The sequence below is a fragment of the Mustela putorius genome, unplaced genomic scaffold (genome assembly GCF_011764305.1).
Source record: "Mustela putorius furo isolate JIRA1106 unplaced genomic scaffold, ASM1176430v1.1 tig00000139_pilon_pilon_pilon, whole genome shotgun sequence".
NCBI lineage: Eukaryota > Metazoa > Chordata > Mammalia > Carnivora > Mustelidae > Mustela > Mustela putorius.
In genome coordinates, this window is record NW_025421293.1 from 11,810,177 (window position 1) to 11,834,309 (window position 24,133).

The 24,133-nt window shown below is 56.9% G+C and overlaps 1 protein-coding gene across 1 annotated transcript in view; it reads right to left on the reverse strand.

Annotated features, from left to right (window-relative positions):
- Positions 1–16,987: 16,987 nt before the first annotated feature.
- WIPI2 (WD repeat domain, phosphoinositide interacting 2) overlaps positions 16,988–24,133 on the reverse strand; it is a 37,932-nt gene continuing 30,786 nt past the window's right edge. The window contains exons 8-12 of the mRNA XM_045075155.1: positions 21,448–21,555; positions 20,582–20,746; positions 19,664–19,771; positions 18,816–18,946; positions 16,988–17,679 (exon numbers count right to left, since the gene is read on the reverse strand). Coding sequence (XP_044931090.1) covers positions 17,567–17,679; positions 18,816–18,946; positions 19,664–19,771; positions 20,582–20,746; positions 21,448–21,555 — 625 coding nt within the window. The 3' untranslated portion in view covers positions 16,988–17,566. The remainder of the gene's footprint in view (positions 17,680–18,815; positions 18,947–19,663; positions 19,772–20,581; positions 20,747–21,447; positions 21,556–24,133) is intronic.

Consider the following 24,133-nt stretch of genomic DNA (forward strand, 5'->3'; position numbering starts at 1 on the left):
TACCCATGTCCCTGCACCCTGTGGGATTTAGTGAGGGAACATTCTAGATGCTTCAGCTCTGCCTTCTCAGGGCTGGGCTGGAGAACACAGCTCCCCCAGATCCTGCCAAAGGGACGCTGCCAAGCGTCCCCACGCTGGTTCCCTATCTGGGCAGTCCCGAGCCCCCTGCTAGGGCTCTGCGGGGACGTTTCTCCTGATGACAGGCTACGTGGCTGGCGTGCAGCCCCGGAATGAGGGTGACCAAGGGGCGTGCAGGCGTGGAGTGTGAGGGCAGAACTTGGCCCTGAAGGCTGGGATGTCCATACTCCTGCACGTGTGACGTTTCACCGGGAGCAACGGGGCTGGCAGGGGTGGAGGAGAATGGAGGTAGTGGACTGGGGTTGGCTAGGGCTGGGGGGACGAGAAGTCAGAGGTCGGCAGTGTCATTGCCCGCCCCTCCCCCAACCCCATGTCCTGGAAGGGGAACCCAGTTCACGCCAGGTTGTTAGAGGGTGTGAGACAGAACACATTTGTTCAACATGTTTGCTTGATTTATACCCACACCAGGGGCGGGGTGGTGGTGGTGTCTTCTGCTTGACCTTTGACCCAGTCCCTGCAAATTCGGGGACAGGCCTGAGCCCACGTTCCAGATGGGATGCCTTCATTCACGTGGTTGGACCCCCCCCCCCCTTTGGAAGCCTTCCTGAGCTGTCAGATGCCGCCAGTGCCTGTGGTCGTTATAATCAATCACGGGCTGCGGGGTTAGGGGGCGAGGTGGTCCGGAGGCCAAGGGTGTTCGCTGTGGGGTCTCCTGCCTGTTCTCCAGGGGCGGGCCGACGCTCAGAAGAAACGCAGCGCTGCTGGAAAGCAGCTCTTTTAGCTCTTTCGTCCCTGGAAGGAGCTTAGCTTGGCTGCATTTTCCTAATCCCCTTGGAGGATTAAAGAAACTCGGTCCTTGTCCCTTGATAATGCCATTTAAGGATTTACAGATCTCAGACTCTCCCCCAGAGAAAGCCCAGACGACTTTGTTCTCCTCTTGCTAGGTGACCTTGATCTGGGGCTCTGCTCCTCCTCCTGTAAAGGAAAGAGGTTGGCAGTGGTCAGCGGCCCCTGGAATGTCCGGTGTCTAAGGGGGTGGACTGTGGTTGCCCCAGTTAGTGCTGGTTCAAAAAGCTTCCTCATGCCACCCCACCCCCCAGCCCCTGTCAGGGAGGCAGGGCTTTTGGGCATGAGGCAGAAGGCCAGTCTCAGCACAGAATCCATGGGAACACAGCGGTTGGTCAGGCATGGGTGCATGGCTTGTGCACGGCCCCCCAGAGCCTTCCTCAGAACTGTGGCTGGATTGAGCTCGTGGGCTTCCCCTGTGGTGTCTCCTGACTTGGGAAATTAAGATCAAGCTGTCTGCTATGTGCCAAGCACTGACACGCAGAAGGTGAAGTTCAGGATGACAAGCAAAGGAGAGAGAGGCAAAGCCCTGACCATGCTGTGACCCTGGATCTAGCCTTACCTGATACCTACGCTATGCTCCAGTAAATTCCCTTTCTGGTAGAAAGCTGTTCCAGCTGGTGTTCCTGCTGCTTGGGACTGGAGGAGATGGGGATGTGCCTAATGCCAGGAGGAGGAACACTTGGATTTCATCAGATCCTCAGTGAAGCCCCCACTTCCTCCCAAAGACCAAGAAGCCCCCAGGGAGATTTCTTCCAGCTCTGGAGGCCCACACATCTCAGCAGCACTGATAGGATAGCCACGGTGGACTCATCATCAGACTACATGGAACGTCTTCCTGTGTTTGCCTTTCGGCCCCCTCCGGTCTGCTCTGTGCCCAGGGAGGCTTCCCCGTAGGGGCCACACCAGCGGGGTCCCTCCCTTGGCTTCTGGTTGGGTCTGGTCAGTGGAAGTCCCCGACGAGAGACTCGAGAGAGGGAGGAGGGTGGGCTCAGGGCATGTCTTCGCTGACTCCCACCTGGTGACCTCGGCTGGTGGCTTCTCTCCTGCTGTCACAGCCTCCCAGGGCCCCTCTCTGAGAGATCCTCTCTTTGCAGGCTCCGGTATCAGACACTTCCCCGACTCCCTGGGTCTGGGAACAGCTGCTCGGGTCTCTGCCCCTGCTCTTGGAGACGAATCGTCCTGGAATTATCCCAATCTGAGTGTGCCATTTATTCTCTCTGCGGGGTCCAGGTGACACACAAAACGTGGCGGCTCTGGATGGAGCAGCAAGGGGGGCAGTGGGGGCCTCGGGGCCAGTAATGGGCCCACGGTGGGTCTCGCACAAGCCACGTGCCTCTGGCACTCTGCTTCCCCATGTGAGGGCCCAAGGCTTCCCAGACAGCCGGGCCCCAGACAGCGCATCGCGGGTTCACAAGCTGGTGTCTCCTATCATTTACCAACCATCAGATGGTCCCAACAGCGTTGGACGTGATGACACGCAGTGACGGCGACGTGAGGGAAGAGACCCGCCCGGCCCTTGCTGGGGGGAGCATGACATGCTGTGGCCGTTTTGGAAAGTGGGGTGCTGGCTCAGTGATCCGGTGCGACCTCCCCCAAACCGAGGGCTGAGGCAACGGCAGCCACTCATTCTGCTCACGGATCGGGAAGCGAACCAGGCTCAGCTGGGCGGTTCTCACTCTGCGTCTCAAATGCGGTCCGTCCCGTGCCGAGGGTGGGCTTTTCCCCTCGTGGGTCTGCTGCCTGGGCCACGGCTCAAAGCGCAGGGGATGGAGCTGCCGTGGCTTCCTCGCCACACCGCTCCCCTCCATATGGTGGCCTCGTACGTGGTGGCACGTCATGGCTTAAATTGTGGCCACCAAAAGTACGCCTAAGTCCTACGCCCCAGTGCCGGTGAACGTGACCTTGTTTGGAAATAGGGTCTCCGTACAGGTTAAGAGGAGGGCCGGATGCTTTGACGCGGGCTCCATTCCAATGATCAGTGTCCTCAGAAGCAGAGGGAGATGCGGCTACAAGCCAAGGAATGCCCAGGACCGCCGGCTTTCAGCGGGAGCTGGGAGGGAGCCCGAAGCAGACCCGCCTCTGGCCCCTGCAAGATGCGGGCAGGGATGGCTTCTCTTGAGACCTCTCTCCTTGGCATATAGGTGGCCGTCTTCTCCCATGTCCCCACATGGCTGACCCTCTATGCTTGTCTGTGCCCTGAAATCCTCCTCTTCTAAGGACACTAGTCCCGCTGCATTAGGGGTCCCCCACGGGACCTCATTTTACCTTAATCCCCCTTTAAAGACCCTGTCTCCGAAGACACATTTTGAGACCCTGCGGGTTTTGGAATGCATCATTAATTTGGGGGTCGCGGTTCAGCCCACAGGATTCTCTGAGTCGTCGGTGTGTGGTACATGTTGCAAAAGCCACAGGAGCCGGGTCCATGGCAACTCTGGGCTCCCGAGCGCCTTTCCCCAGAGACCCGGTCACCGCTGCCTTGTTCTGTCCGCGGTGGGTTTGCAGACGCCCTCTGACCCCCGCTGAGGGAGGCGTGGGCTAGGAGGAGAGGCGAAGGTGAGAAAGAAAAGAGAGAGATGGAAAGCAACTGGAAATCAAGGTTCTAGCCCGTGAGCCCGTGAAACGTTGCACACACGGTGATGTTTGGGGGACCGTGCGTCGCTTTGTGAAGTCCGAGTGAGACCCGTGTAATAAATATTCATGGGGGTCAAAGAACGACGCCCTTAGCCAAAGGTTCACCTCTGAGCTCTTGAACATCTATCCACGAAGCCCGGGGACACGGAGGATTCGGGCGTGTTGCTGATTCCACACCCTAAGGCATCACGGTCTCCAGCCCCCCGGCCCCCAGCATGTCACAGGGATGAAGGACCAGGCCTGCCTGGAAATCACTTCCTGCTTCACAAAGGCCTGTCCTCAGCAGGGCTCAGACGTGGAGAGCTCTTGGCCTCTGGGGTTTGTGGCTTCATACCCACCCCAGACCCAATTGTCCCGTTGTGGCCAGAGGCTGTGAGGGGCCCAATGGTGTCCCCATCTCAGTTTTCCTGGGCTTTTAAGGGATTTTTTTTTTTTTTTTCAAAGATTTTATTTATTTATTTGACAGACAGAGATCACAAGTAGGCAGAGAGGCAGGCAGAGAGAGAGAGGAGGAAGCAGGCTCCCTGCTGAGCAGAGAGCCCGATGCGGGACTCGATCCCAGGACCCTGAGATCATGACCTGAGCCGAAAGCAGTGGCTTAACCCACTGAGCCACCCAGGCGCCCCTTAAGGGATTTTTAATAACTGATGGTATGACTGCCTTCCGAGCCACTGGGAGCTGAGGGGGGCTCTGGATTTTTCCGTGTCCCTGCATGGGGGTGGGGGCAGCCTCCCTGACCGGGGGGCTGGGGCCAGGGAAGGCAGGGCCTCAGAAGCACTGGAACCGGAGACCGGCCTGCAGGGAGGTCCTTCTTCGCCTGGTCACTCACGGCTCCCCACCCCCATCTCCCAGGAGGGCCTGACCCTCCTGTCTCCATCCCAGCGGGAGAGGCCCAGCGCAGAGTCCTGGTGGACCCGGCGTGGGTCCCGTGGCCACCCAGTGGTTGACGGGAAGCAGTCTGACAGCCCCATGGCTGGGGGAGCTCATCCCAAGAAGGGGGTACTGTTTCCGGACAGCAGAGGATGCAGCATTCATAGTGATGAGGGTCACGCTGCAGCATCTAGAATATTCATCGGGAGGAGAAAGCCAGAAATTGAGGGAGAGAAAGAGTCGATGAGTTCAGGGGGAACCAGCCCTTCTGTTCTGGTCCCTTTGATCCTTATCGGTGTTGTGAGGTGCTGTCAACTCCGTGAGGACAGGGCACCTGCGCTTTGAAGCTGCAAATGATTTTTGTAAGCAACCAAGTTTGTATTTTTATCCCCTACAAATCCTCCCAACGACGTCTTTCTCAGGGGCGGTGGTCAGGGCGCAGAAGGCTCTAGAGGGCTGTGCTGCCTGCAGGGCTGGGGACGCTCGGTGGGGCCCCCCATGGGGGGAGCGGTGGGGGTGGGTAGCTTCAGATTCTGTCCTGTGACTTCATCGTGCCGCCGGGCTGGGCACAGTGCAGCTCGGCTGGCGCCCGGGGCCCCTCCCCCTCGGCTGAGACAGCCCGTGTCCTTTGCCTCCTCAAGGACATTTGCAGGCTCTGAGTGTCTTCCCTCAGCCTGTGTTTCACCAGAAACCACAACCTTGAGCTCGAGAGGCCACACACAGTGACACAGACACACACACTCAGCAGACATCCAGACATGAACACGTGTGCTCACGCACACACACACTCTGACACACAGAGACCCTCTCCGCAGACCCGTCTCTCCACGCCGGTGCCAAGGTTGGCCTGGATTCGAATCTTGCTCTGCTGTGTGTCTTTGGTCACTCTTCTCAACCTCCCTGAGCCTCAGGTTCCTTATAAAATGGGGAGACCCGTGCAGTGCTGATGCAAAGAACCATGCGTGTTTGGGAAGGTGCCCGTGCAGAGCCTGGTGTGCGGCGGTCCAGTGGCCAGAGGCCCAGGGCCATGGCGGGCGAGCACTCTCCAGCCCCAGGGCGGCTTGGGCTGAGGCTCCCCGCTGTTCTTGGGTGGGACTTGGGCTCCCTCCAGGGGTGCAACTTGGGGCCTTGCCAGCTTCTGGAGCCTGGTTTCCTCCCTCCCTGTCCCTCGTGCTCCCCAGGTTGCCCCCAACACACGAGAGATCTGCGTCTTGGGCCTTTGCACAGTCTGGGCCCCACCCCCCGACCGCCTGCTTACTTACCCCTTTGTGGGTCATCAAAGCCCCGTCACCAGCAGCTCCCCAGGGCAGTCATTCCTGACGCCACCTGCTACCCTCGTTGTGGGGCCCTAAGATCAGGGGCACACATTTTGTCTGTCTTCCTGAGAAACTGCCAGCTCCAGGGGACAGAGGCTAGTCCTGGCTCTCGTCCCAGGGCCCAACACCGTGTGTGGCACATGGCAAGAGGACCGCGTTGTCAGGTCGGGACCAAGTGGGTCCAGAGGCTCAGCACCCTGAGAAACACTGGCCGGCATCGGTGCAGGTGTGGCCTGGGAGCAGCAGCTCCTGGCTCTTGGGGACTCCGCCCCAAACAACCCCAGAGCCCCGCCTGTGTGTCCCAGTGCCCGTGTGTCCCCGTGGCCTCCTCTGCTGCAGGAGTCCTTGCTGGCAACCGCACTCCGCCCGGTGTGCCCCAGAACTTTGGAGCACCCCAGCTCTGGCAGGAAGCCCCGGGAGGCCCTGCATGGCGTGGTTACACGCTCTCCATGCTGGCCGCCAGAGCCAGGTCTGATGGTGACTGCCACCCCCCTGCCAGGCCAAACCTCAGCCTCTGGAGCCCCACCTCCTTCCTGCGCCCCCAGACTGGAGGGCCCGCCAGTCTGGCTAGGGGCAGAGGCATTGAGGGCAGGGGTGGCCGATCTGGCCTCCAGATGAAGAAATTTAGCAGATTTGGATCAGAGTAAAAACCAAACCAGTAAGCCCAATGTAACCTAGTGCCGCCCCTTTGGAAGAGAGTTCGGCGGTTTCGAAATAAACTCCGCATCTTTCTTCCATATGATCAGGGGTTGGACCCCATGCTCCAAGCCCCCTTGAGCTCCCACGGGAGCAAAAAGCTCGTGTCCCCATGAAAAAACCTCTGCATGGATGCCTCCGGCAGCTTTATCCACAACTCTTCAAACTTGGAGGCAGCCCAGACGTCCGGCTCGAGGTGATGGGGAACGCGTGATCGGTCCCGACGGGAACAGTGTTCTACAACGGGTTCACGTTCGTACTACGGAGAGGAGCCATCCAGCCATGAGAAGACATGGAGGAACCTTAAAGGGACATACTTAGTGAAAGAAGCCGGTCTGAAAATGCGTGGACTCCAGGATCCCAACTCTATGATGTTCGGGAAAACGCGGAACTGTGGGGACAGTGGTGGATCCGCTGTAGTGGGGGTGGTGGGGGGCGGAGGGGCACGGAGGACTGCAGGGCTGTAAACCTTCCCTGTGGGACACTATAATGATGGCCATGTGTCATCACGCGTGTGCCCAAATCCACAGACCGTATGACCAAGAGCAAACCTGACTGTGAATTACGGACCTGTATGTTGTGTCCCTGCGGGCTCATGGATTGTAACGAAACGCACCATCCTGGTGAGGGATTTTGGGGGGGAGGCAGTGCAGGTGGGGGGGTGGGCAGGGGGATACAGAAGCCTCTGGATCTCCCTCCTGATTTTGCTGTGAATGTGCGGCCTCTCTGGGCTGGCGATCCCCACGGGCCATCGTGGGGGACAGAGCGGCAGCTGCTGAGCCATGGGCTGAGCGTCCACTCTCTCCCGGGTCGTACCCCCCCTCCTGCCTGCTGCCAAGAGGCCTCAGACCTCTGCTGGCACCTGGGGAGTCACTTGGAAGCCAGTCATGCCCAGAACGGAAGAGTCTGGATAGAAACCAGATGCCAAGAGTGGCGGGTGAGTTCGTCTGACGCTGTGTCCAGAGTGAGCAGAGCCAATAAACCCAACCCCGAGCCCAGAATCCAGCCTCTCCCTGACCCCCCATTCCAGGCAGTTATTTCTTCTGAGAGTTTAGAGGCAGCGAGAAATCTCACCTCCCCCGGAGGAAGGCGGGGAGGGAACGGGCGTCTCAGGCCCGGGAGGCCTATCTGGAGACAGCTTCCCTGGGTGATGGGGTCCTGGCACAGCTCAGGGGAGGGGGTGGCTGTTCGGGTCCTGGGCACCTGGGGGGCACCCCCCACAGCCTCTCCTGGGCGGCTCCCACAAGGAGGACTCAGGAAATCGTCCTCCGCACACGCGGGACTCGATGACATCTATAGGCTCCCAGAGGGAAGGCCTCCCAGCTGGGCGAGCGTGAGGTTTCCCGGTGAAGGGCTCTTAGAGACTCTCCAAGAGGTCCCTGACCTCAAGGAGAGGCTCTTGAGCTCGGTCTTGGAGGGAGAAAATGAACACGTGCTGTGCGCTGGAGAACGTGGCCCAGGAACACGGAGGTCAGTGGCCTGGTCCCAGCTGTGCCGCCGCCCGCCTCGGGGAGTGGCAGGAGGTTCCCGGGACCGAGTCTGAGCCCAGACCCGCTTAGTCGGCGTGTGTGCGTCTCAGCCCGCCGCAGGAGCAAGGCTGGCTGCTCAACCTTTTTCCCCATCACAGACTCTGAAAATCCGACATCCTGTGTTACCCCAGTATGTCAGGTTATACGTCTAAGAGAGGGCACTTCTGCCAACCATCCCTGCGGTACCATTACCGCACCGAGGAAGAGGGAACGTCTCCTTAACATCGCCACGGACCACCAGTGCTCGCGTTTCCCCGAATGCTTTGTCAATTTTCCCACCCTTCATTTTGAAAAGAGTCCGTCTTGGGGCGCCTGGGTGGCTCAGTGGGTTACAGCCTCTGCTTTCGGCTCAGGTCATGATCCCAGGGTCCTGGGATCGAGCCCCGCATCGGGCTCTCTGCTCAGTGGGGAGCCTGCTTCCTCCTCTCTCTCTCTTCCTGCCTCTCTGCCTACTTGTGATCTTCCTCTGTGTGTCAAATAAATAAATAAAATCTTAAAAAAAAAAAAAAAGAAAAAAGAAAAGAGTTAGTCTTATAAAGGGGTCAGAAGGTCTGTAAAAGGAATGCCGACAGACCCTTCTGCGTTTGCTCAGATGGTCATCTGTCCTTACTGATGTCCAAAGTTTCATCCGTAGGCACACGAACATCATTTTCACATCCCACACAAGCCATTATTACTGTTTTTGTTTTTTTGTTATGGGTCTGTAGGTCTTTGGGCACCTGGGTGAAGCCTCTGCCTTTGGCTCAGGTCATGATCTCTGGGTCCTGGGATTGAGCCCCACGTGGGGCTCCTGGCTCAGCGGGGAGTCTGCTTCTCCCTCTGCCTTCCCCTGCCCCTCCTCCTCCTCTCTGTATCTCTCTGTCTCAAATGAATAAATAAAAAATTTTAAAAAGATTTTATTTATTTATTTGACAGACAGAGATCATAAGTAGGCAGAGAGGCAGGCAGAGAGAGGGGGAAGCAGGCTCCCAGCTGAGCAGAGAGCCCGATGTGGGGCTCGATCCCAGGACCCTGGGATCATGACCAGAGCCGAAGGCAGAGGCTTTAACCCACTGAGCCACCCAGGCGCCCCAGAATAAATAAAATCTTAAAAAAAAATCCGTACGTCTTTATATTCATCAAAAGAATCATCAATGTCCTTGCTCATCACTGTTGTTTTTTCCCTTCCAAAACAGGACACAGCTTTTCTCTTACTCGTGTTTCTTTTTCGTTGCTCTGGGAAGACGGGTTCATTCACTACACAAGCGTTACCTGAGTCGCTCCCTGTGTAGACTGGTCATTCCATTAAGGGCACTCTTCGCGTTGTAGACCTCTGCTGCCGTGAGGCTCGATTTTTTGTTGCCAGCTCCCACTGCTGTGTTTTTCTCACTATTGCCAGCGCAGAAGACTTGACCTGTGTGGTTTCATGACCAGACACCGGACTGAGCATTTTTCTGTGATTTGACACACTCTCATGGGTTTTCTTGGGCTTTCCAGGGAGACGATCATGTTACTTGCAGACGATGAAAATTCACCTTCTCCTTTCCACTGTATTTTATTCTGCTTTTAATTGGGGTAAAATATACATACTATAATATTTCCTCTTTCAGTCATTTTAAAAAATATTTTATTTATTTATTTGACAGAGATCACAGGTAGGCAGAGAGGCAGGCAGAGAGAGAGGGGGAAGCAGGCTCCCTGCTGAGCAGAGAGCCCGAAGTGAGGCTCGATCCCAGGACCCTGGGATCATGACCTGATCCGAAGACAGAGCCATAACCCACTGAACCACCCAGGTGCCCCTATTTTAGCCATTTTTAAGCGTAGAGTTCAGCGGCGTTCGGTACATGCGTGTTGTGTAACCTTCACCACTAATTCCGGAACCTTCCATCATCGTTCCAGACAGAAGGTCTGTCCCCGCTCCCCGAGCCTTCCCCACACTGCCGCTGCCACCCTGGGCACAAGGCACGGGTCCTGGGTCTTCTTCAGGGCTCGTGGCCGGGGCTTCCTGTCCCTTTTCAGCAGAGTTGCCTTTCGAGTTTCTCACCCTGAGCATTTCCCCTTCTTTCTTTGGAGCCCTGTTAGGGTGCTTCTGCGTCCACCAGGTTCGTTCCCGTTGCTAGAACCCTCCACGTTTCCCTACCAGCCCACACAGACTTCCATGGCAGCCTTTCCATTTCTGGAGCAGAAACCACGACGCCCGCCTGGCTGCCTCCCCCGTGGGCTCTCCGGCATCTCCTTTCAAAAGGGAATGCTCTATCTAGTCCCCAATCGGCTGAAGCACAGTCAGGCGAACACAGCAGACGAGTGGAGGGCTGAGCATTTTTAAGTGACAGCTGGGGAATGACATCTTCTCTTCACTGGTCGGTTTCTTTACCAGGTTTTATTTTAAGCTCCTCGGAGCATGTGTGTTGCTATTGCGAACCTTTGCTCAGAGCTCTCTGGCAGCCAAGCTCTCCCCCAGCTTATGCAAATAGAACCCCCCAGAAGGCAGCCCCCACGCGGTGGCACAGAGCTCTGGGTTCTCAATCAGCAGAGCCGTCAAGCCCGCCTCTCCACGGCCCAGGGATCTGAATTCTGCGCTCCTGCCGGGGATGTGGGGCGGCTCTTTGGACGTGGGTGGCGGGTGTGCTCCTTTTCTCCGTTGTAAAGACACACGTGTGAACTAGATGTGCAGCGTCCCGTGGGGCGGGAAGACACGCACGGACCTGAGTCTGCACAGGCTGCGAGGGGAAGTGAAAACTGGTCCGACCTTGGCGTGGTCTCGAAGCATGGAGGTCATCACCTCTCCCGTCCTGCGGGAGCGGTGGCTCCCCGCCTCATACCTGCCCCGACCCTCTGACCTCTTTTGGCTGGGATGATGAGGTCAAGGGAACAGTATACCAGGTTTTGTTTGTTCTAAAGAGACCTGGCAGATGCTGGACCGTCAGCGAGCCACCATGCAGCCAGGAAGCCCAGGCAGCCACGAGGGGACAGAGGGGCCTGGGGGCCCCGGAGCGATTCCAGCCAAGTGAGCCGAGAAGCCTTCTGGGGAGCAGCGGGGTCCAGCCCGACGGCAGAATGGAGACTGACAACGAACCATCTTGAGCAGAGTTTTCAGTGATCGGCTGTGTGTGAGGACGTTTGTTATGCTGTCACTATCTTGCACGGGGTACCTTGTCCCACCGGCAACCCCACTCCTGGGAAAGAAAGAGCCCCGCAGCATGTCCCAGGACACGTGGGTACAGGGATGTGGGCAGAAACCCTGTTCGTCACAGCCCTGAACAGGAGAGAAGCCGCACGGCCAAGCCCAGGAGGAGGTGCAAACGAGTGACCTCCCTTGCACACGACGGAGAGCGACTCGGCCACGAGGACACGTGGGGGTGTCCTGAAAACCCAGGAGGAAAATTTATGTACATGTCCTATTCTAAATATATCCTCAGGGATAGTACGGCTGTCTGCAAAGCCCAACAGAAAGCCTTTGCATTCCTTCCATCCATTCACGGATCTGCTGCGTAGCCGTGGCTCGGACGGGAAATGCGCTGTATTTGAGGGGATGAATGCTGTGAGCGGAGCCCCCCGAGGGGAGGCCGTGAGCGTGGCTGGGGCACTCAGAGTGGAAACATCCCGCTGGGCCTGCGGCGGGATTAGAGGGGAGAGACCCAGCCCACGGGCCCCTTCAGGCAACCACGACAAGTACTGAGGACCCACCTGCCTTCGGGGCCACCAACAAGGTGACGGCGGAGGTCGCCTGCTCGGCCCCACGTCCAACCACCCACGAGAACCCGGAAGAGAGTCCTGGTGGCCGGGACACTGTCCACACGAAGCCTCTGTGTTTATCATTGGATAACTGTTACCCCAGTTTCTGTTTGAACACGGAGGGGCTGGGATGAGCCTCACGCTGGAGGACCCCTGTACTCGCCACTCCTCCCCGGGCAGGAGGCAGTACTGGCCGCCAGGCCCCTGTGTCCTAGACCCGGGGAATGGGGCCTCTGGCCCGCACCTCACAAATGCCCACACAGTCCAGCAGCTCCGAGATAGAGGAAGACAGCTCGGCACCCGTCCCCATGGAGTGGCAGCCCCTGTCCGGTGGCCGCCATGGAGCGGGGATCTGGCGCACCCCCACTGGAGGGAGGAGGGAAGGGGCTGACAGCGTCATCACGGGAGGGTGGCATCTCGGGCTGATGGAGGACAGTCGTACCCCCCTCAGGAAAACCTTACCTTGAGGGTTTCCAAAAACGAGTCTCTCACTGGAACGTAATTGCAATCCAGAACAAGAGGTTTCAAGTTTTAAATAGATTTTGTCATGTTTATCCGAAAGGAGTCCAGCAACTGAGGGCCTCTCCCACCAGGCTGACCTGGGAGGTGACCTGCCCCCGTGACCTCCTAAACCCTGAAGAGCCTTGCTAGGGGCCATGCCAACGTGCCTGGCCCTTCTTCTCTGGGAGGTCATGCGCAGAGCAAGCCCGGCCCCGGGGGGAGCCAGGGACACGGGGCAGCTGGAAACGGGAGCAAGCGCTCACTGTAAACGTCATCAGTCTCCAGGACCACAGCCACTGCAGTGATGACAAAGGCGGCAGGGAGAAACTGGTAAGGGTTTCACTGATTACACTTAAGGGCTTGCTTTAGGGCTGGTGCTAGGATAGGAACCGGAGTCCCCAGGGCATCATTTCGAAAAGGGGTCGGACTTGAGAATGCTCTCCCTTTACCAAGCACAGTGCCCTCTGGCTTCAGGGGCCTCGTGCCCTGCAGGACTGGCCCCTCATGGACACAGCCCAGCGTGTGCGATGTCGCCGATCCCCAGCTCAGCATTCCTGCCCCTGCGGACTTGCCTGAACTCGCTCGTGTCCTGGGCCTGGCAGACTCCAGGTAGCTCAGGGAGGGTCAAACAAGGGCAGTCGGGGGGGGGCGGGGACCTCCTCCAGAGACGTTAGAGGGTGGCAGAAAGCCCACTGCTCCGCTGTCCCCGCCACTCCGCCTCCCGCTCCCTGGAAACGCCGTCTGGCCGCGGCAAGGGAACGCAAGTCCCTCTTCATGCTCGTCCACCAAAAAGAGATACAGCAGAAAAAACAAAACCACAAATGCCCTCTGTAAAAAATGGGAACCAAAATGAGCCCATGGCAAGACAGAAGGAGCCTTGTGTGTTTCCCTGAAAAATTGGTGGGTGCGTCCCTGTCCTTGAGCGAGCAGCCGGTGGGACACAGCAGGGAGGCCATCCCCAGGGGCTTCGGGGACTCACCTGCTGGGGGCACTTCGGGCTCTTCAGAAGCGGAGCACTAACCAGCCCTGTTGGAGCCTTTGATGTAAAAGGAGCACGTCCTCCCGCCTGGAGGGAGCCGCGTGGCTCAACCATGGCCGGCTCAGAAGGACACGCTTCTAATAGAAGCCACTGAACTAGTCCACTCCCAAGTCACAGCGGAGCCCAGGTGAGAACGTGCACAGAACTCCTTCCGGGGCCTCCCCGTCACTGACAGGCCGTCACCCCCAGCGGCCTCCATGCGGGACAGCCCTCACCTGGCTGAGCCGACCCATCCCGCTTGCGAGACACAGCGTCCCGAGGACCACCTGTCAGGGGAGGCCCAGAGCGCTGGTAGAAAGAACCGGGTCATCTCATTCACAAAGGACAGAAATCAACTCTGGATGAAAAACCTTTATGAGATTTCAGTCGGACTGCAGGATTCTGCTGTTTTGCCATAGTATTCTAGGTAAGGATTACAGTGCGTTTTAAATGTGGTAACAAAAGAGACGTCCAGCCTGGGAGAGGGGCACGAAGCAACCGGGGGAGGAAAGGGACACCACAGGTTTCACAGTCTTAACGCCATTGTAAAATGCAAACGGCAAGGGCTTCCCAGTCTGACTGGGTCTGGAATGTCACCAGGGAGCACATTTACTCATAGTACATGCGTGTGTGCACACACGGGCAAACACACGCGCGAGCACACGTGCACACACACACTGCCGCCTCCCCCGACCCCATACACACGGGCAGCACGTACAATAGGTTCCCCTGAAAAGGAAATGTGAGAAGGAACAGAATTAAATTACAACTCAGTAAAGAATGAAATAATATGGAGAAAACGTACCAAAACAGTCCCTTAAAATTCTGAGCTTTGAAAAGATTTAATTTTTCCAAATGAAAGACTTTCCTGGTCTGATACCAGCGAAGGAGAAGAGGGGCTGCCAATTTTTGTGTGCTTCACAAAATCCACGGGATGAAAAGCTACAATACGGGCCATGGGGGTTTAGGACGTGGGTGGAAACTGCGATATGCATCAGTGAGCTCTGCTTAGCAATGAACTCTTGTTACATATTTTCAGTAAGAAATCAGTTGTTCACAAAAGAGAATTCTATAGAAAGCACTCTTCCCCAGCAGCACACCAGTGGCTTGAATGCACACTGTCTTCTTCCATCTCTGACACCAAGTTCTCGACCTGTCCATCTTAAGAATTAAGTACACTTGTAAAATAACATATTTGGATTTCCAGCTGTGTTAGCTACAGTGTCGCAAAGATATTTTAAATGAGAAGTCCTATCATTCTCTGCATGCAAAAGGTGGGATCTCTGGACACGTAGGATGGGGGACATACAGACCAACCCAGCACGGCTGGCGCAGAGCACGGAGGCCATTACCAAGGCCGTTACCAAGGCCGCCACGGGCAGCTGTGTCGAGCCAGGAACACTGGTCCCGCCACCCACCGCCTCATTTCCTTTTGTGAGTCTGTGACCTGAGGATGCCTGGTCTTTTCTGTATATGACCCCGTCTTTTCATCTGCTCCCTAAATGGATCCGTGAGGAGGCAAAGCCTGGGAACTCTGTGGTTCTTGGTGGCCAGGGGGCGGACCGGCCCCTGGTGGAGGGGGCTCTGCTCTGGGGCGACCGCAGACCTGCAGTGCTCTCGCTGCACGTCTGCCCACACCCCTGCCCAAGATCCACACAGGGGCCCTCTTAGGGGCCCTGGAAACCGGGAGCGGGAAAGGCAGGGATGAAAGGGAGCCACGTGACCTCAACTGTGCCACGTACGTTGTTAATTTTCCCTTTCCCACCAGCTTAGTACTCAGAGACAAGAACTGAGAACCACCTTCGGCTCCGCTTTGTAAGACCCATTTCTGTTCCGGGGTTTGCCAGGTGCCCGTAGCCTGCCAGGCAAGGATTGTCCTGTGGTCCTGCACAGGAGACCTGGGCCCCCAGGGGGCCCTCGCAGGCCACGGCAACAGGAAGGCGCTAGAATCGGGGGTTGCACACGGGTGTTTTCAGCTCTGGCTTCAATCCACCCATGGCTTCCGCAGCTTTAGAAACATGAAGGGTTTTGTCCCAATCCCCACGGGTCAGTGAAGGAAGCGTCTGGTTTTGTTTCCTATCCCGATTCCTTCAGGAGCTTGGAACACTCTGAGGTAATAGAAAGTTAACCCTGGTGTCCAGTGACCAACCGAGGGCCACGTCGGGTTCAGCCGGGTGCCTTTTCGTCTCAGGAGCCCCGCGAATGGGCACCTCGGCAGCTTCTTCGGGTTCCCTCCTTTCCGGTGTCCCCACCCGCGTCTCAGGCTCGAAGCATCTGGCCAGCCCTGCCGGTCACAGGCCACTCGGGTCGCCTGTTCTGAGCGCCCATCCTGCCGTGGAGGAGATGGTGGCTGACAGGCAAGGGAGTCCCCCGGCTCCCAGGACAGACGTGGCCATGGCCTCTGCCAGGAGAAACCACGGAGCCGAACTGACTTCCCACACTTCGCTGCGAGTGTGGAAGCCAGCAAACAGACGCTAAGGCAGGCAGTATTTAACACACACAGGAAAGAAAGTTCTCTCTTCGTTAAGGAGGAGGCCGCAGCTCCGCGCCCCACCGCCCACCATGCGAAACCTTTGATGCCAATTTTCGCAAGAACACTCACCCTGGCCACATGTGCCCCTGAAGACATGGAGTCCAGCGCCTTGCTCCAGAGGGGTCAGAGAGAGGGCCTCCCAGGTCTGACACAGCGAGTCTGCACCCACGAGTCCTCGGGTGAGGAGGACCCCTGCTCAGGGCTCAGCCGATGCGGAGACGGAGCTCACAGCTCATCGGAGGGGCAGGCAGGTGCCATTGAGGGAAGCTCATTTCTGACTAGCACAGTGCTAGTGGTGGCTGCCATAACCAGTGCTTCTAGAAACTTCCGCTGCAGTCGGGATGCCCTCTGCACAGAGGCTTCCACCTAAGTGGACCGCTGGACACGCAGCCCCAGAACTGTGGGCTGACCTCGAGGTTGGGCCTGTGGAGTGGGCTGTCTGCGCCACTGACGACCGCCCTTCCCTTTCTCCAGGCCACACGACGGCCTCAACCAACGCAACCCAGAGCTCTGGCCCCGTCTGCTTAGAAGCCCTACAAAGGGAGAAAGGAGAGCGGATCCAGTATTTTTTTTTTTTTTCACTCCCGTCCTTAACCGTCACCGTTCCAAAGAATCTATCATGATTTTTCACACCATTAACTCCACTTGAATTGCCTCAAAGCTTGGACTGCTGGATGTCTTGGTTTGGAATGCAGAGTTCGAGGTATCTGCGCTTGTGTAACTCTGTAAAAATGAAAAGGGGAGCTGGGCTAACACTAGGACCTGTGACCCCAATCTCGCGACACTCTGAACAACTCTGTAAGGTGAAAATAGAAAAGGCACATATCACCCCAAAAAGCAGGTGCTCAGAGCCAACTGCCGCCTGCACTGCGTTTCTGTCTCTAGTATTTCCAACACAGGTGAGAAGAGCCCCTGACAGAGGGCAGGGCGCAAGGTCAGAGGGCAGTTTGGGTGCCCCCCCGACTCTGATTCTGGGCTCCATGGGTATAGGGAAAGGCTACAAAATTCCCTAAAGATGAGCAAACTCCCCTCCACTGCAGTTTCTCACCAGGAAAATTAAAGACCAGGTCATTTAATTACACAAGTGAGACCACTTTCCTTCGCTCCGGCCGTCCGACGTAGTCTTTCCAGAGCACGCGCTGCCCGAGAGGAAGACTTTGCACACCAGAAAGAAGGCCTCTCTCCAGCACCCACATGGAAAATAAGGCCAGAAAGAAGATAAAAGTCCGGCAAGCAAGAAATCCCAGAATAATCCAATTTGGAAAGAATTTAATTAACAAAATAAAATGGGGAAAAGGGCCCAGGAGGGGCTGTGGGGAGAGAGGACTCCTCCCCACAGCGGACGCCCCCCGGCCTGGCAAGCCCGGAGAGGGCTCTTGGACCTGCCCGAGCAGAACCCGCCTCGACACCCAGAACCGCTCTGCCCGATGCCGTCTCGTCCTCACATGCGCGCCTCGTTATGTGCAGGTTTTAGAAACCAAGTAACTGCAGTTGTCAAAAAGTGGCTTCTAGTTCTCCTACGCCGGCTTGGCACATTAATGCATGCAAAGCAAGGTTTCAAGGGCTTCACCAAACAGTTAATTTTGGCAAAAAGAGAAAACAAACAAAAAGCTAAGATTCCTAAGCAGGATTAAAAGCCACTGAAGTGAAAACGATGTATTTCTCAACAGTATGGAATGAGACTACAGCTACGATCTTTTTTTTTTTTCTTTCTTTTTTTTAAGTCTCTGCCATCCTCTCCCCAACTCAGGTCAAAGTTCATAGCAGCATAACAAAGTCCTCCGTCAAGCCAGTGTTCTCTGCTTCGGGGGTCAGAGTTCACAGGTCAAGTTCAGTCCGTCCGAAGAATCATAGGAGGGTGCTCGCTGTCCTCCTCCAGCCGCAGAGCGCTGGCCTCCTCTTCCAGACACGCGCCGCCCACTGCTCCCAGCTCATCTGTGTAGGCTGCAGAGAGACCGTGGCCGTGCTCAGGGGCTGGGGGGCTGAGAGGTGGGGAGGCGGGGAGGCGGGGAGGCGGGGAGGCAGGGCCTGGCAGCTGCCGGGGCCAGACCCGGACAGCTGCAGGCTACGGTGCACATCAAGACTGAACTGTGGGGGCGCCTGGGTGGCTCAGTGGGTTAAAGCCTCTGCCTTCGGCTCAGGTCATGATCCCAGGGTCCTGGGATCGAGCCCCGAGTCAGGCTCTCTGCTCAGCGGGGAGCCTGCTTCCCTTCCTCTCTCTCTGCCTGCCTCTCTGCCTACTTGTGATCTCTGTCTGTCAGATAAATGAATAAAATCTTAAAAAAAAAAAAAGACTAAACTGTGATCCTTCTCTGACTACAAGCTTTCGGCAGCTTTGGACAGCTCAAGATGAAGTCCTTTATTTTCCAAAATTCGTAAATGTCAAAAGGACGGCTGCACAGTGAATGGGGCTTCCCAACAGGCCACAAGTTTCCCTCTGTGAACAGAGAGGACGGGGACAGTTCTCAAACTGGTGATGCCCAACGCTTGACACAAGACGTCTGGCGCCTCACCTGACAGGAAGGGCCACCTCATCTCAGAGTCACGGTGAGCGAGCACAGTCTCCCGTGGAAGCAAACCTACAGGATCGCTCACCTGCGGTCAAGCTGACTAGCGGGGAGGGGAGACGGCTGCACGGCCCATCTGTCCGTCTGCTCACCGGCCGCCCAGCACCCGCAGCGGGAGGGCCCAAATGCCGGCCTACAGCACCGTCCTCCCAGGGCCCGAGAGCTGAGGGGCGTCCCACGTGGGCTTACTGAATGATGACACAGGACCAAGGACACCTGCTTGGCAACGTCAGAATTTAGCGTAATATTTTAGCTGAGCGGCAGCAACCCAAGGACGATTCTATGTACCCAAAGCAGCCTGAGCCATCGTGACTATTTCTCCTTCGAAAGTGGACACAGAGGATTCAGCCCGCAATCCCCAGCTGACAAGAGCTCGCCTCTGAGCCCACCTGTCCCCTGCCCGCAGGGGAAGCGGCGGGCAGACAATGCAGCTCAGGGGAAGCGTGCCAAGCGCAGACCGCCGCGCGAGGGCCTGGCACCATGCACCTTCCGGGCTCGCGTCATGGCCCTTACCAAGTCTGGTCGGAGACGAAGGCACGTGAGCCCCTGTGGCGGCCGCTGTGCTGTAGGTCTGGGTCACTAAGGGGCAGTCGTGAGAGGCTGAGTCTAAGATCTCATTGGTTGTCTCCATGCTGCCATCCAACCTGGAGGAAGCAGAGTGAGAACACTGAGGCCGCTCAGGGGTCCTGACCTCATCGCCTCGGGGCCCGCAGGGCCAGACGTGCCACAGCAGAGGCCAGAGGCCGCTTGGGCCGGACACATGAGTGTGCTGCTCGCCCGGAGCTCAATCAGCTCCTTCCCCGCGTGTCTCTTTACGTGGAGCTGGCACCAAAATTTGTCCATAGGAAGTAGTCAGATGAAAAAGTTATAGCCAGTGAGATAATCTTGCAGTTTTAAGACCGAAGATCATAAACAACTTACTCAAAAAACCACGCTCACTTTCTCCCCCATTACAGTTACAGTATTGTAGTGTCAGTTTTTTGAGAATTTCTGGATAGTTTTAAAAAAGCGAAAGCAAAAGCAAACTGCACTACTTCCCAATGAACAGATACTAACGCCTTCCTTTCAGAGAGGACACCTGCAGGTCGCAGGGCGACAGCCGGCGCTCCGGGACGTGGCCACACCGGGGAGGACACCGAGAGCATTGCCCCTTTCTTGCAACATGCCCAGGTCCTGCTGCAGTGCGCCTCACCCCACACCAGCCACCTGTCAGCTCTCTGCCCTGACAGCAAACGGGACGCCGGCAGGGAAGCATGGGAGTTGGGGGGAAGCAAGGCCTCCCAGCCCAGGCCAGCTCCATGGGGACGTGTCCCTTCGCACCCCTGGCTCCCGTGGGAACGGCCGGCGTGAGGCCCACTTACTTGTGCTGTTTCATCAGGGTGCACTCGCCGCCCTCCTGCGGGTCCAGGTTGTACATGTACAAGTACCCATCGGATGCCCCCACCAGTAGCCGGGGGATCTTCTGAATTCTAGCGAGAAGAAAAGGAGCCACGTTCCAGGACCGTGGACTGCAGCCAACGCTGTTCCTACACCCGCAGCCCTGCCTTCCGCGAGGCCGGGGAGGAAGCCCCTCACCCCTGCCCCACAGGAGCCACAGGTCGGTGCCATGCGCTCCACAGATCATCTACTCAGGACAAAGATCACACCCGCTGCCCTGCCTGAGGCCGCAGCATCGAAGCCGAGGGGGCACTTCGTGCACCTAAACACCAAAGCCAACGGGAGAACTGGTGCAGACAAGGTCAGTCTCACGGCTTCTCTACTTGCTAACGGTGAGTGTTTTCATAACCTTTTTCACCTGAGTTATCAGCTGCACAAGATCGAAGTAAAATGACACAAGATTCACGGAATCAGAGACGTGCCAACCCAGGAAGGACTGTACTTCCCTGCATGGCTCTGCTTTGGGCCATCCAATGAGGCTCACGAGACACCACGTGCGATCCGTGTGCCCCAGGGCGACACAGACAGGGCCCCACAGGGGTGAATCCTGTACCCGCCTGCAGTTTCCCTTGCGGTGTTTCTTCATTACCATTATAAACATCCCAACCGATGGAGGAAGACTTTTTGGATCAGAACACTGCAGATGAACCACTCGCGTCTAGTAACAGGGAAGCGGCACCTGCGTGCTCCCTCCACTGCCGCTTCGAACCAAGTTCCTGGCCCAGGAGAAACCTAGCCCGGCCCCAGTGCCGCCAGCTTGGGGGGTGTGGGTGGTCTGCGACCAGGCCCTCGACTGGACGGACAGCGGCAAACGCGAGAGTGGCAACCCCGGCCCTACTCACGTGGCCAGTGAGCAGATGTTCTTGTGGCCGCAGAAAGGCAGGCGGACTGTGGCAAAGGCTCTGCCCTGGTTGAACATCTCTGTCACCTGGGAAGGCAGATAGCTGGTGGAGGCCATGAGAACCTTCCCGAAGTAGCCAGTCCAGGTGGTGGGCTCCTCCTGAGGCCTGGGAAGGGGGAACCATGGTCAGACACGGAGCGACTCGCGGGAGCCAGGCCGGAAGCCTGAGGAGGACTTCCCCATCCCGCAGGAAAAAGGGGCAGAGAAGGACAAGGTCTGGAGAGCCTGGGAGCCCTACGGGCGTGTCTTCCGGGAAGGGTCGCAGGAGGCCTGTCACACACCAGTAGATGATTAGCAGAAAATGCGAAGATATACGAGGCCAAATTCACGATCCGCCCCCCGCCCCACATCCTTTTAACACGAAGTCTCCAAAAACCTCATAAGCAAAATCTCAAATTATTTTCCCAGAGCCCATTTTTGTGGTTGTCCATCTTGCATATTTAAAGTCATTTGAAACGATCTGAGACAGCATACAGATAATGCTCACCCTAGAGGGTCTTGTGAAAACGGAAACCGCCTGTGGGCGGGGGCGCCCACCCTTACGTGCGTCTGTGGGTTAAGGTGGGCGCTAGAGGCGGACGGGTGCACGGCCCCCAGGCCGCCCATTGTCACCCTCCCGGCTTCATCTCTCAGGGAAGGCCATTTCTCTGCCGCGCCCGGACCTGGGGACACTTACTGGAGAACCAGCTCCAGGGCCTTTACTGGCAAAAATGACTGAAGGCAGGGCAGTGTCTGTGCCGGGGTTCCCATCCAGGCAGGGGAGAAGGGCCTGGTGTTTTGTGCAACAAATGTGTCTTTGCAACTCACTTTTCTTTCACAGTCTCGAGTTTGAAGATGTGCACAGTCTCGGTGTTGCTGGACGCAGAGAGGAACATGCTGTCCATGCTGAAGGCCAGGGAGCAGATGCTCACACACCTGGGGGCGAGCGGAAGGGGCGGGGTTACGCTGTTGCCCACAGCCCCTGGTGCCCACGAGCTGCAACCTCTCTCCAGGGACTTTTTTTTTTTTTTTTTTTAAAGATTTGATTTATTTATTTGACAGAGATCACAAGCAGGCTGAGAGGCAGGCAGAGAGAGAGGAGGGAAGCAGGCTCCCCGCTGAGCAGAGAGCCGGATGTGGAGCTTGATCCCAGGACCCTGGGATCATGACCTGAGCCAAAAGCAGAGGCTTTAACCCACTGAGCCACACAGGCGCCCCTCTCCAGGGACTGTAAAAAGTCAGAAAAGAAGTTCCCCGAATACGACACTTGAGTCTACCAGTATCTTTCTTACTCCTCTCCAGATCTCTTTCCTTTTTTTTCTCCCCCTAAAAGATTTTATTTATTTGAGAGAGAGTGAGAGAGAGCACGGAAAGGGGAGAGGGGCAGAGGGAGAGGGAGAAGCAGGTTCAATCCCAGAACCCTGGGATCACGACCAGAGCTGACGGCAGAAGCTCAGCGGACTGAGCCACCCAGGCGCTCCTGCAGACATCTTTTCAAAAAATTTTTCTGAAGAAAAGAAAATGTTTTAAAGGGAATACCAAGTTAAGAGCAATCCTTTGGTATTTTCTTAGCCCATTTTCTTTGACATTCCAAACAACAAAGGGCATCGAGGCTTCACGAAACCATTTTCAGCTGTATTAGGCTGGATTTACAGCACTAAGGTTAGCAAAAGAAAAGCCGAGAATTTAAATTACAGCAATTCTTAACGTGCAAAAAAGCAAACTGACAACCTTGATAATATTTAAGAATAAAACAAAACTTTCAACATGCTAAGACTCTACAGTTGATTCTAAGAATCACTGTAAAAATGCCAAAACCTCCAGTAAGTGCACTTCCTTGCGGCCGGACAAGGACAGCGCACGTTTTGCCCTGAGGGCTTGGACAAAGCCCAGGGGATGAATCAGGGACGGCTCAGCGAGGCATGAGTGCGGACGGGAAAGGTGCTATGAGCGAAGGTGTGCCAGGGCTGTGCTAGAGGAACAGGGGCTCATGAGAGGGTCCGGAGGGCCTCCCCAAGGCAGAGACACTCAATACAGACGTCAAAGGCTCAGGAGTCGGCCCCATCACGGGTGTGACACCGGCACAGGAGACCCCGTACAGACAGATCACTCCTCCGCGGAATCACAGTTCCATGTGGCTGGAGCTGGGAGCAACTGGGAAGAAAGCTGAAGAAGCAGGGTGTGGGAGGCCGGGCTTAGAGAGCAGGCCCGACGCGTGTGGAGTTAGCCCTACCGGCGGGAGGTGCCCTGAAGGCTCCACATGAGCTGTGCTGATTGTGTGGACACCCTTGAAGAGCAACCGGGGCCAAGGTCTGATGAACAGACCAAATGGGCCAACAGCAGAGACCAAGGGGCACAGAAGTCACACGATCGGGATCCAAACCAGGCGGGCAGGGGTCCTGGGGAGACGGAGGTTGGTGGGACTGACCTGGGCACTGACACTCCGCTACCTAGCTGGAAGCAAGAAAGGGGCCAGTGTTGAGCCCCTCCGAGCCACTCTGGCTTAGGTACTGGATCGGACAGTGCCAGTGTCTCCCAAGGTAAGGCCTATGAGCGATGATGGGCAGATAGACAGGGGCACACTCTGGCTGGTGGCTGAAGGGCCAGCATCAGGAAACAGCTCAGGAAAGCAGCCTGGGCCCCACAGACAGGGGAGGGGTCATGAGCACACGGACAACATGGCGTGGGAGCTGGGGGGCTGCACAGGACAGGATGAGAGCGGCTCCGGGGCAGAGGCGAGATATGGGAAAAGGAAACAGGGCAGGAGCAGCCAGAGACCAATCTAGAATGGTGTGGTATAAGGAAAACAAGGGAAAAAAGGAAAGAAACCAGGAGACCGTGATGGGGAAGGGCTGGGGCACGGGAGACAGGACCCTAAAACGTGTGTGTGCCGTCTGTGGGAAGGACCCACAGATGAAAGACAGCAGTCAGTGTGAGGTCCCAGGGGGTCAGTTCTAGAACACTTCCTGGCCCAGTTTCCGCCCTGAGGCCCTGAGGTGGGTGTTCTCAGCTGCCCCTTTGGAATGGGGACCAGAGCCCCCGAGCCAGTCCTGTGGCAGAGGCTCCAGGCCTCAGAAGGACAGACAATCCTTCCTTCCAAGCAGGCATCAAGGAAGGGAGGTGTGTAGACAGACAGGGAAATAAGTGGTGATGGGGTGGAGGGGGAGCAGGGTGCAGGTTTTCAGGGGTAGAGAAGCAGGACAGGTGCAGGCTGGCCGGGTCCGAAGTCACTGGCCTGCCATCTCGGAGTAGGTGGAGGAAGCCATGCGGCCCCGCAGGCCACTCCTTCCTCATTCCAGGGCTGTCCGGCCATCGCCCTCCATTCAGTGGGACCACAGACAAAGGGAAACCACTTTGCTTTATAAAAACGTCCCTTTACCCCTCGGGAGGGCTCCAAAGCCTCCGCAGACCCTCCGGCTAGGCTGAAAGCACTTCCGCATTCAAGTGCGGTGCCCAGCTCGGCTTGACGTCTCCACGTGACCCCGAGAAACGGAACTGAGGTCCAGACTCAGTG